At 49.1% G+C, this 13414-nt stretch overlaps 1 protein-coding gene across 1 annotated transcript; it reads right to left on the bottom strand.

Annotated features, from left to right (window-relative positions):
• Positions 1-9730: 9730 nt before the first annotated feature.
• LOC123925656 (NADH dehydrogenase [ubiquinone] 1 alpha subcomplex subunit 1-like) lies at positions 9731-9964 on the bottom strand. The gene has a single exon (XM_045979037.1). It carries the CDS (start codon positions 9962-9964, stop codon positions 9731-9733), a length of 234 nt encoding a protein of 77 aa, XP_045834993.1.
• Between the last annotated feature and the right edge of the window lie 3450 nt (positions 9965-13414).

Raw genomic sequence — 13414 nt, forward strand, 5'->3', positions numbered from 1 at the left:
GGTGGGGAAGGAGGCGGCAGGGGCAGATCTGAGTGTTCCCCAGATGTGCCCTGCACCTGGCTCAGCCAGACAAAATGGCCGGGGAGGGGCAGCCAGGGCAGGAGTGCGTCTTAAAAGTGTCGGGATTATTGTGGAAGAAACCACACACTTTGTGAAATGCACCACACACTCAGGAGAGAGCAGAAAATGTATCAGAGCGGCTTAAGGAATAACCAGACATGAACACTTGGAGGTCCACAGTCAAGGTTAAAAGCAGAAACAGCATATCTTACAGAAGAGTCCTAGGGTGCCCCACAATGGTGTCTTCCTCCTTCCCCTCCACCAGAGGTAACGACCCCCTGACATTCACGGTAGCCACGCTATTGCTTTTTTTTTTTTTTTTTAACAAGTTTACTCCTTATATCCGATCCCTAAAACTATTGCTCAGTTTTGAGGAAGTGAGAAGCAAACATGAACCTAGCTAGGCAGAGGAAAAGCAACAAGGCCCCGAGACAGGCCCCAGGAAGATCCAAAGCATCAGAGACTGGTCTCGGCTCCCCTGATCACGACCCAGTGCCCTAGTGTCCCGAAACTGCGCCAAAAGGCAGCCCCTTCTATCAGAACATCGACGCCAGCAGAGAAACCCAGGTGATGTGATCCAAGGGGGAGCAGTGTTCTGAGAAACCCACCACTTCCACCTGCTTGCCATCCAGCCACTCTACCCTTCTCATGGCCTGGTGACGACAAGGCTCTGGGCAGAGGGGATTCCTATGGCAGACACAGCCTGGGAGACTTTAGGATGGGGGAATGGGATGATGGAGCACACTGACCCAGCAGGTGGGACTGGAAAGTGCAAGGCATTAGCTGAGGCCTGTAAGGAGTGAACTCTGGTCATAGGGCGGCCCCGGCAGGAAGAGCTGCATTGCAGGATGGCAGGATGAAGCCGCCAACGTAAGACCCTCAAGGGTGAGGGCTGGAGACATCCAAGTGCAAAGACATCTACGTCAGAGTTCAATCTGGAGCACTTCGACTAATTCTTCCCATCAATATTTGCGGAATACCTTCTGTGAGCCAGGCGTCCCCATGTCCCCTACGCACACATGGCTTTTGAAGAGATTGTATGGGGCTTGGGTCAAGGGGCTGCCATTTGTCTCTGGGTTGGAGGCCCCAGGAATACGGGAGACCAGCCATACGTGGAACCCAGTGGCAGCAGGGGCTCGGAGCTATGGACGCTGACAGCAATCTGGGGTGCTCGCCTCTGGAGGTCATTCCCTACCAGCCGGGCTACTCTCGCCCTGTCACCCCACCATCCACCGGTCTTGTCATGTGCGTCTGTCTGGGCTGGCTGCCCTTCTGGGTCATCATTAGCGACTCAAGTGCAGGGATCCAGCTCAGGGGTCTTGGCCCCACCCCGTGCCTGGTATAATTTTTCATCACAGCCGATGGGTTAGAAAGAACTCTTTGAAGGGACAGGCCCAGACGTCATGAGGCCGCTTTGCTTCAAACGGAACGTTACTTTAGAATCAATCTCCTCCGCTCTTTAGAGGAAGGGGGACATCGAGGAGCAAGAAGGTAGACAGCCGATGGCTGACATCTTTCTCACGGGAGGAAAGAATCAGCAGAGTGGGTATTCCTTCGGCGGCGCAGCCCCAGAATTCCCTCAATGTGTCATTATGCAAATATTCATTAGAGAAGGAAGAAAATGAACATGTAATGTGCACCTACTGCATGCATTATATCTTCAACTCCTCCCTGGGATTTAAAAAAAAAGGATCACCGAGTCCTGCTGAGCTTCTAGCCCTGGCAAGTTCTCAGGTAGTAACTGAACTTGGGGAAGGGGAAGAAGTGCTTTGGGCAGCAGAAGATTCACCTCTGGCTTGGGTCTGGTTCCCTTCCTGTCTTGGGGGGAAGGCCCGGGCCACCGGGGGCTGCTGTTACTGGCTCTGTGCATGTTGTCCCCCATGGGATGCTGAGGAGTAAACAGTGTTCTCCCCGTCCTCACCAGGGTGGATTTTTTTTTTTTTTTGGAAACTGAATCAGAGCATGACGTTTAAATGGAGGAAAACCCCTCAGCAGGGACAGAAAATGAAATTCACTCAGCTTGCCCAAGCTCCAAAGAAACAAACAAAAGCCCCCTACGGAATGAGAAACGAACAATAAATAAATGTCACATGCCCTGCGAAACATCAGCGGCCTCTGCTTTTTCTTGAGACTGAGAGTCCAAACCGTGTTAAGAGGCAGAAATCCTCACATCTACCCTCCAACAACAGATTTTTACCAATTAGCAATGATTAACCTTGAGAGGAATAACATTGAACTGCCACCCGGTAAGTATTAAATGAGCTCAAAACAAGCTTACGAGGTTGGAAAGATGCTCCTTGAATTGACAGGAGGAAATGACAAGAGTGGAGAGCCCAGAGGTGGCTTCTGCGGACGGGGTTTTCTGCAGGGACCCCAACACCACCTCCGGGTGCGGGAACCCCTCTCAGGAATAACACTAGGTAGTGCATTAACTTAAAAACTCCAACACTTTGTGAAATTATTTAAATTAATTATTTGGCATGCGAGGATTACACCTCTAATTCCTTCTTCAAATTCTGATTTTGGACCCTGGACTCAAAAAAACAACAATGAAAAAACCTCACCGAAAATCCAGATGGAGGCATTTGTAATAGTTGGGGTCTAGCATTTCCTGGGGGGAGGGGGAAAAATAGATAAAAACTTGCACTAGAAAGTGAAATTGGATTTTGAAAAATCAATGAAGTAACCAGGCTATTAAAATGGAAAATAAGTCTGATGTCATTCTGAAAAATAAAAGGGTTGAGTCACCTGCGGAGCCACTTAATTAAGCACAGGAAGTAACAAGAGAGCTTGAGTGATTTTCCCCCGGTTAATGTCAGTATTTCAAAATGAGTGAGGCGTTAGGCCAAGAGCCTTCCTTCTAATCAGAGAGTTAAATCGGTTCTTTTGCCCTCAGGACATCTTGATACATTGGAAGTTGATGAAGAGCAAAAAGGAATGTATTAAAAATTACCCCAACTGCACCCAAACAGGCAGAAAAAGGAGCTTTCTGCTTGCGGTCCCTGGGGCAGGGTGTGCCGGGGGTCATCGGGCTGGCCCCAGGACCCTCTGGAGCACGGAGGGATGTGGGGTGGGCTGCGGGGAAAGTGACTTGGGATATGCAGCAGCTCTGGACAAGAACCTCCATTCTTCATCTGCACCCGTGCAGGGGGTCATTGTATGGGGCCTGGCCAGCCCTCCCCTCCCACCGCTGCGAAGCAGATCCCAAGGCACTGTCAGCCCCAGCCAGCTATTAAGTCTGGGGGTGCACTCCCCAGCATAGCAGCAGTGTTGCCAAAGTCCCCGTCCCACTCCAGGGAAACCTGAGGATCATCCCAAAGTGCTCATGGAGGCTCTGGGTCTGGGTTCTTTGAGTCACCTGTAGAGGAGCTCCTGAAGGTCACTGCCAGATCCCAGACTACCGCCGACTCAGGAGAATCAGGGTCTGTCCTGAGACCTAGTGTTCAATGCATTACCCTCCACTCTCTCCCTCTGCCGTTATCAACGCCAGCTTCCTTTTCTTTCCGTGTTTTTTTTTTTTTTAAGATTTTATTTATTCATTTGAGAGAGAGAGAGAGAGAGACAAAGAGAGCAGGAGCAGGGGGAGAGGCAGAGGGAAAAGCAGACTCCCTGCTGATCAGGGAGCCCAACGTGGGGCTCCATTCCAGGATCCGGAGATCACGACCTGAACCCAACCGAAAGCAGATGCTTAACCATCTGAGCCGCCCAACCCCCCAAAAGGATGGCTTTCTTTAGCATAGTTCACGCTTAGGTCTTTTGATGTTGGTTGGTGGTTTCTATTTGTTGTTATCATTCTTTAACTGTGCTAATAGGGCAAAAATGTGGACACCTTAATCCTCAAATCTGACCTGGTTTGGGTAGAGTGGCGACGAGGCTTGTCTAGACGGGCTGAGCGCCAAAACAGAGCCTGGCTGCCAGCTAAGTGCACAGACGAAGGGATCCTGGACACACAGAGAGGGCCTCTTACCACGAGCGTGGAGTCTCTTTCTCCTGATCAGTAAGGCAGTCTGTCCTGAATAAACGGAGCTTAATTAGTGGTTAAAACCAAAAATTGGCCACAGCCAGGCAGCTGCGGGTTTTCGGGAGCACCCTTCCCTGGAGGACAGCTACACACTTCCCCGTTGTTCATACGGATGACGCTCCATTTGTAACATCAACCAGTATCAGAAGTGATTTCCCCGCACAGCGTGTTTCCTTGGCGCTGCATCTTGAAATTGACAATGTCGCGCTGGGTTTTCACTTTAACTTTCTCAATGTCTCTCCTTGAGGCTGCTCAGCAAAACACTGCAGATGCATATTGGGCGTTCACCATTTTTAACCGTTTAGCTAACTGAGAACCAGGTACCTTAATTCTGATCCTTTTTAGAAGACTGTGCAGAAGGCAATAGTTGCCACACTCATCTATCTAATGCCAACAGAGCACTGGGTTACAATGCTGGGAGCTTTGGGAATAATAGGATATTGTGGGGGGCGCCTGGGTGGCTCAGTGGGTTAAGCCTCTGCCTTCCGCTCAGGTCATGATCAGGTCCTGGGATCGAGCCCCACATCGGGCTCTCTGCTCAGCGGGGAGCCTGCTTCCCCTTCTCTCTCTGCCTGCCTTTCTGCCTACTTGTGATCTCTCTCTGTCAAATAAATAAATAAATAAATAATCTTAAAGAAAAATAGGATATTATGGGGAAGCGTGGAATCCGACAGTTAAGTATATTCCCAGTAATACTGATTATTCTCATTTGAAAAATCTTTCCTAATTAAAGAGACCACCGGGATCATGGGTGGGGAGCTGAAGGGAGGTGGTAACATTGTACGTAAGTGAAATAGAGCATGGGCTGGGGCTCCAACATTACAGGGTCATTGCCCTGTGCTGCTCATCAACCCTTTCTGAGCCTTGGTTTGCTCATCTGTTAAATGGGATCAGTAACTGAGCCTTCCTTGTAAGGTCGTGATGAGACTCCTGGAACAGTCCTGAGAAGAGTTCAGCATGGTTCCCAGGATAGGGTACGTGCAAATTTTTTTTTTTTTTTTTTTTTTTTTTTTGGTGAGCTCTAGGACCAATGGGGGGCTCAAAACTCATGACCTCAAGATCGAGAGTTGTATGCTCCACTGACTGAGCCAGCCAGGTGCCCCAGCGTAACCCTTACTAGTAGCTACATGGTATCAGCTAATTTTGTTCTAATTCAGTTCTTGTTTCAGACACCGGGTTGAGAAGGCGAGAGGAAATACGGACTGAACTTGAACAGATGTCGGTCTACGCCAGTCTGGCCTGAGATCCTGTAGAACATCACTCAGAATTACCTTCATCTTCGCGTGACTTCAGTGATCAGGAGAAAGGGCCGCATCTGTGCAGGAGAGAAAACAGGAATCCGGGACTGTCTGCAGAGTACGGTGAGATGCTCTCTGTGAATTGCCACGAGCTCCTCTGCAGAGGACAAGCTCGGAGGGTCGCACTCCCGACTCCGGGGCGGGCGAGGGGCAGCGTCACACGTGCTCCGCCCAGCATTCCCTGCTTGTCCACGCCCACTGGGCGGGCAGAGCTGGAGGGCAGGGGACCATGCCGGGGGAGGGGTGCTGTTGTGATTTGTAATGAATCTATTTTCCTCTTAGACCCTATTCCCGGCACTGAGCTCCTAAACCCTTGGAATTTCCCCTGATAAGAGTGATAAAGGTGTCTTTGTTATGTTAATGAGGCGACTGCCTGGAAAGCTTTTAGGTAACCTAAGCGAGGGGGCTGGTTGCCAGGAGAACCAACCAGGTGATTAGAGACTCTGTACTCTGCTGCTCCAGGGAGGAGAAGGAGGCTGGAGTTTGAATCAATTGCCAATGGCCAACGATTTAATCAATCATGCCTGTGTAATAAGGCCTTCATAAAATCCCGAGAGGACTGGGATCAGAGAACTTCCCAGGTGCTGGAAAGGGGCTGGTTGGGATGCTCCCAGCCCTGTCCCCACACCGGGCCCTAAGCATCTCTTCCACCTGGCTGTTCCTGAGTTTTATCCTTTTATAATGAGCTGGTCACCTAGTAGGTGAAATGCTTCTCTGAGTTTGGGGAACCACTCTACCAAATGAATCGAGCCCAAGGAGGGGTCCTAGGAACCTCTGAATTACAGCTAGCTGGAAGCACAGGGAACAACCTGGCCTTTGGATTGGTGTCCAAAGCGTGCTTGTGTGTGTGTGTGTGTGTGTGTGTGTGTGTGTGTGTAAGGGGGACTCTTGTGGGACACCCTGGTGTGGCCTGAGAAATGCTTGGTGTTGAGTAGGAAACCGCTCCCCAGTACACTGGAGCTGGGTCCAGGAACCTAAAAGAGCAGGTCTGCAGTGGGAGGGCTGGCATCCAGCGCGGGGTACCCCGGCCTGTGAGAAACTCTCTCCTGGGGCGCTTGGGTGGCTCAGTGGGTTAAAGCCTCTGTCTTGAGCTCAGGTCATGATCCCAGGGTCCTGGGATCGAGCCCCACATCGGGCTTTCTGCTGCCCGTGGAGCCTGCTTCCTCCTCTCTGCCTACTTGTGATCTCTGTCAAATAAATAAAATCTTAAAAAAAAAAAAAAGAAAGAAAAAAGAAACTCTATCCTGAGAGACTCTCTCCTTATTGCTCCTGTGAAAGCACTGGGAGAGCCACCTCCTCCCCAAGGAAATGTGTCAAGGTGTGAACTAACCAACTCTCCTTACTTCTGCCAAGTTCACAGGGGTGACACCTGCTGTCCTGCAGTCAAAGTTCAAATGTCACTTTGAAGTGGTTGTCAGTCATTACAGAAAGAGAATAGGAAAAGGCAGAGATGAGTGCTCAGGGGCCTGTCCAACTCCCCTCTCCTCGCCTGGGTTGGCAATACCCAGCTTCAATTCCAAATGCCCAGGAAGGCCTCTCTCCATGGTAAGCTCATCTGCCTACCGTCCCCACCCAGCCCCATTCGTCTCCTCCTTGCTGGTTCCCTCTGACCCGGAGCGACTGGGGCTCAGCCCCGGACTCATGGGGCTCACTGGCTTCATGCCCCGCCTTGGGGAAGATGAGTGCTCTCGGCCACTTTCTCATCTGCTAAATGGGACATGTCTCAAGGTTGGCATGTTTCTGCTGGTGACAGGCCCAGCAGGGAGTCAGCGGATTTCTTTTCCCTCTCCAGATTGCCAGCCTGGCCCGACCCCTCCCCTAGAACTCTTCCCTGTGTGACTGACCTCAGCCGCTGCTGCTGAGGCCTGACCCTGGCCAGCTTCCCGCACCCCACCAGCCCCGGCTCCCCCGTATCCCTCTCTGCCAGCTTGGCCCTGACCGCCCCCCTCCCCACCTCTTGGCCTCCTGCCCTGCCTTTGACCTGGGACCAGTGCAAATGCTGCAGATTGCTGAGATCAGGAACAGGTCGTCCTTGTCCCGCATTCCAGGAGGGTCCTTTCTATGTCCCCAGCTGCAGGGGGACAGGGGATGACCTCACCGGACTTCATAGTCTCCCCCAGAGGAGTCCTTTTGTGCATTTGCCCTAGGGACACATCTCCCAACACTCCACCTGACGGCCCAGAGCTGCTTTCTGTTGGAGGGTCTGTGGCAGCAGCCCAAAGCCCATGGCAGAGTAAGGCAGCGGGGTCATCTGTGTGTGTGTGTGTGTGTGTGTGTGTGAGAGAGAGAGAGAGAGAGAGAGAGAGAGAAAGCAGAGGGAGCTTGGGCTCTATGGTCAAAGTTAAAAGTCCACTAATTTTCTGTCAGGCACTAGTTACTCCAGGTGCACAAACACACCCCTAAGATTCCTGGAGAGGAGCTGTTTACAAAGCCTCATGTGGGTCCTGACCCTTGAGTCTCAGTTCGGTGGGGTCTGGATGTTCGTTCAGGAGGGGCAAGGATTCGGTCGGTGTATTGGGCTTTTGGCTGGGCCTCATCTGTCCCTGCACATGTTGGTTCCCAGTGCCCTTCCAGGGATGGCTTCTCCCCAGGGCATCGGGTATGGGTGGCAAAATGAGCTTTTGGGCCACCCTCCACCAGGGAAGTCTGGGAGGCAAAGCCTTTCTCTCCTTGCCCTGGGCCACTCATGAAAGGTCTGTGACCTAGCCCTGGCTGGAAGGCTCTCCCCAGGGTGGCATCTGCAGCGAGTAAAGCAGGAAGGAGGGTCTGTGGGACAGACGGCCACCTCTGCGTAGCCAGGTTTGTACTTTCGGCTTCCCCAGGCCCCCGGAGCCGTCCTGATCCCCCATCTCCCCCAATTCCCGGAGCCCCTCATCGCCACGCATTGCATTCTTTCATTAGAGCTAGCTGGAGTGTCTCGCCATGAAGAAGTCCCGTCACCGCCTAGCTTGCAGGGAGCTACCCGAAAATTCCATGGGGTCTCTGACAGTGGCCTGGGTGTCCATGCTCGTGGAAAGAGAGATGATGGGTTCCGGCCTGCAAGTGTGCCAAATGGCGCGCTCCTTCTGGAGCGAGGAGTCGTTGCTAGCATCTGTGGCTGAGGTCTCTCTTGGGAGAGCTTGTGTGTGTGAGTGTGTGTGTGTGTAAGAGAGAGTTTCTTACTAGTCAATTAATAGAATATGGTTTCTTTCGTTATTGTTACTCCCCTAAAAGGGTGAACATTTTGTGCCTGAGAGAGACATCAGATGCTCGGAAGCCCACCGGTGGTCAGCAGCTCTGGGTTGGCTGGAAGGCTGCATGGCCGTTCCAATTTGCCTCAGGAACATCCCCAGCGGCCACACTGTTGTAACCCCAGGACGGGTCCCTGTGGAGCCCAAGGCCCACCCTCAGTCTCGTCATGGGATCGCATGGGCACCTCTGTGGCCCAGGCGAGGGCCCTCCGCTCTGGAATGCTGTCCCCCACGCTGGGAAGGAATGCAGCTCGGGGACCATCGATGGCCTGCAAGGCCAGTGGCTCATGCCACCATGTTCCTGATGACCTGTGGTGAGACTGTCACCCACACATTTCTCCCCATCGTCATTTTAAAAAAAGTGTGCAGCTCGGTGGCTTTTAGCACCTTCACGACATGGCGCAACCATCGCCCTATCTATTTCCAAAGCTGCTTTGTCACCTCACATGGAAACTCTGTGCCCTTTAAGCTTAGCTCCCTGTTCCTCCCCTGCCCCATCCCCGGTGACCGCCATTCTGCTTTCTGTCTCTGAACTTGCCTGAGCCATGCACCTCAGCTGAGTGGAAGCTACCATATCTGTCCTCTTGGGTCTACTTCAGTCAGCAACGCGCTCCCAAGGTCGCTTCAGGTTGTAGTGTGTGTCAGCACGTCATCCCCTCGTAAGGCTCAATAATCCTCCAGCGGGTGTAGACGCCACGCTTTCCTTCTCTAGACATCTGCTGACGGACATCTTGGTTGCACCCACCTCTCAGCTATGATTAAGAATGCTGCGATGAGCATTAGTGTGCAAGTATCTGTTTGAGCCTCTGTTTTCAATTCTTTTGGGTTTATACCTAGGACTGGAATTTGCTGAGTCGTACGGTGACTGGATGCTTAGTGTTGTGACAGATCACCGAACTGTTTTCCACAGCAGCTGCCCCACTCTGCCTTCCAATCAGCGGCCCTCAAGTTCGAATGTCCCTGCCTCCTCTCCAACACTTGGGGATGAAATAGTATGTTGCTGTGGTTCTTATTTGGTTTGGTTTGGATTTCCCTTTTTTCGTTGGTTTTACCATGCGGTACATGAATACAGTGTGTAACCTTCTAGAAGGGGTAGATGAGCATACCCGAATTATTTTTCATCAAGTGGGAAAAATGCTTCCTTGATCGATGTTCTCCAAACCCCTTGACACATGGTAACGATTAACTCCAGAGACCCGCCTATCTCTTTCCATCAAGCTCTGCTGACATGAATAATGGGCAAACCTTTTTTCCTTGCCCCCATTAGTGAACCTGTGAATGTGTTCAGAGGCTTTACTGGGGATGAACAAGCACAGGGCCATGACGTTGATCCCGGGCAGAATCTGGAACCACATCGGGCCAGGCTGTGGTTGCCAAGGCCAAACCCGGCATCACTGTGGTTTTGATTTGCGTTTCCCTAACTAATGATGGTGAACATCTTTTCGTGGGCTTATTGGCCCTTTGTGTATCTTCTTTGGAGAAAGGTCTATTCGGACCCTTTGTACATTTTTAAACTGAGTTTGTTTTTCTGTTGTTGATTTGTAGGAGTAGTTTACATATTCTGGCTATTAAACCTTTATCACATATAAGATTTGTAAATGTTTTCTCCTATTCTATTGGTTGTCCTTTTACATTCTTAATAATGTCCTTTGGGGCACCTGGCTGGCTCAGTTGGTGGAGCGTGTGGCTCTAGAGATGGGTTGAGTTCGAGCCCCACGTTGGGTGTAGAGACCACTTAAAAATAAAATCTTAAGGGGTGCCTGGGTGGCTCGGGTGTTAAGCATCTTCCTTCGGTTCAGGTCATGATCCCAAGGTCCTGGGATCGAGCCACGCCTCGGGCTCCCTGCTCAGGCAGAAGCCTGCTTCTCCCTCTCCCCATGCTTGTGTTCCCTCTCTTGCCATCTCTCTCTCTGACAAATAAATAAATAAAATCTTAAAAAATAATGTCCTTTGATGCACAAAAGTTTCAAATTTTGATGAAGTCCAATCTAACTATATTTTTCTGTTGTTTTTATGCCTTTCTTGTCAAATCCAATAATCTGTTGCCAAGTAGGACATCCTGAAGCTTTACTTCTGTATTTTCTCCTAAGAATTTTATGGTTTTAGCTTTTATATTAAAGTTTCAGCTTTTATATTAAAGTCATTGATCCATTTTGAGTTAACTTTTGCATATGGTATAAGCTGGAGGTCCAACTTCAGTCCTTTGCCTGTGGAAATCTACTTGTCCCTGCACCATTATGGAGATTGTATTCCCCCCCCCTCAAGCGGGCTTGAACCTCTTGTCAAAAATCAATTGACCATGGATGTGTGGGGGTTTATTTCTGAACTTTCAGTTGTGTTCCATTGACCTACGTTTCTGTTATTATTGCCAGTACCACACTGCTTGGATTTCATTGGCTTTGTAGGAAGTTTTGAAACCAAGAAGCACAAGTTCTTGGACTTTGCTTTTCTATTTATTTACTTAGAGTATAAGTGATACACAGTGTCCTCTTGGTTTCAGGTATATTCATAGCGATTTGCTCTTTTTACACATTACAGAAGGACTCCATAGTGTGTCTAGTTACCACCCGTCAAGGTTTTTGTGATATTATTGCCTATACTCCCTATGTTGTATGTTACACCCTTGGGACTTTGTTTATAACTAGAAGTTTGTGCCTCTGAGTTCCTGTCACCTATTTCGCTCCTCCCCCGACCCTTCCCCTCTCTGGAATCCACCAGCTTGTTTCCAGCATCTATGAGTAGGTTTCTGGTTTGTTTCATTTGTACATTTGTTTTGTTTTTCAGATTCCACATAGAAGTGAAATCACACAATATCTGTCTTCTTTCTTTGTCTGATTTATTTCACGTAGCGCAATAACCTGTAGGCTCATCCACTATAAATGGCAATTTTTCGTTCTTTTTTATGGCAGAATAGTATTCCATTGTATATGCCACATCTTCTTCTTATCTTCTTTATCTATTCATCTACTGATGGACACTTGGGCTGCTTCCATACGTTGGCTGTAAATAATGCGACTTTGTTTTTCTTTGTCAAGATTGTTTTGGATATATGGGGCCCCTGGAGATCCCATATGAATCTGAGAATAGGTTTCTTCATTTCTACCAAAAAAAGGGCTGTTGAAATTTTGATAGGAACTGCACTGAATCTGTAGATGGTTTCAGATAGCATTGCCATTTTGACAACATTAAGTCTTCCTACCCATGAACACAGCATGCCTTTACATTTATTTAGGGCTTCTTTAATTCCTTTCAGCAATCTCTAAACCTTTGCTGAACCCATTTGTGTCTGTGACTTACATAACCTCTCAAGATAATGAGGGCCATATGTTTCCCTTACCCACTACATAAATTAGTGTTAAAGCCAATAGAACACCCCGTCTTTCTCAGTTTTTGCAGGCGTTCTTAATCTTGGTATTTTCAGTTTTGGTAAGCAAATCCCAGTGTGTGTTCTTGATGGCTTTCATGATGTCCTTGATATTATATATACATATGCCCTCTCAGGCACCATCTTCACAGATTAGAAACGTTCACTCTTTCAGCTGTCCCCTCATACAGAGTCTTATCGGTTTCCCTTCTAGTTCTGTCATGCTTCTGATCCAATAAGCAAACTTATATTCAACCAATTTATGTACCGCCCAACGTGCTTTAACATTTGGGCGAGAGAGACCCAAATGTCCATTGTACTGAAGAAGAGACCCATATGTTGACCCTATCTCCAGGTGCCATGCATGGCAAGAGGTACTGGGAACCCATGGCCTTGACCTCACAGAATGAGGCAAGAGAACCGATGAAAAGAGAGAGGATTTCCAGCTGGTGGTTTAGGGGAGACCCCATGGAGGAGGAACTATTTAAATAGAGGGATCAGAGTATGGGGTGCTGAGACTCACAATTAATTGAATGTCAACCGAAGCAGAGTTGGATTTTTGTGAATGGGTTTCAGGAGGACTCTGAAACTTCTGAGCAGTGAATGCTAGATTTTAGGTGTGTTAGGGTATGTGCATTTTATGGGGGGAAAATCCATGGCTCTCATTAATGAGAGCTCTCATTACCACCTGTCAAGGTTTTTGTGATATTATATCACATATATATGTGATTATATATAATAATGATATTATTATTATATATTGATATATAATAATGATATTATTATATTATATCATTAATTAATGGCTCTCATTAGAATCTCAAAAAAAGTAGGTCAGGCTCAAGAGAGATCCCACCTAATGAGGAGACTGATCAGAGAGCTCATTCCTACTTGTTGCTAGGAAGCTCCATGAGGATGCAGAGAATTATTATTATACACATTAGCTAAGGCTAATGCATCCAGAGGTTCCGAACCTAGATTCTAGGTGCCTTTGTTGTCCTAACATTGTGTATTTGTTTAATGTTTTTATTTTAGCGCATTTCTCCAGGAACGGTCAGTCGTCTGATTCTTAGAGGTCATGACCGCAGTAACCAAGCAAGTTCTCTCAGTGAGGGGACACGAGGCAGAGGCAGAGATGGTGCAAAGGAGGGAGGCTCAGGCGGGACAGAGCAAAAGGCTTTAGCTATCAGAGAAGAGTGCGGAGGCCCTGGGCTGCTGAAGGGCCAGGTGAAGAAACCCTGAAATTGATGGAAAGACAGAAAGAAAATAATTCAACCTGGGGAGCTTCAGAGTCGACTTTCAAAGCTCAGTGCAAAAGCCCCTGGGTGGCTCCATTGGTTAAGTGTCTGCCCAAGGTCCTGGGATCAAGCCCTGTGTTGGGGTGCCTGCTCAGCGGGGAGTCTGCTTCTCTCTCCTTCTGTTTCTCCCCTCAGCTCGTGCT

The sequence above is a fragment of the Meles meles genome, chromosome 15 (genome assembly GCF_922984935.1).
Source record: "Meles meles chromosome 15, mMelMel3.1 paternal haplotype, whole genome shotgun sequence".
Classification (NCBI taxonomy): Eukaryota; Metazoa; Chordata; class Mammalia; order Carnivora; family Mustelidae; genus Meles; species Meles meles.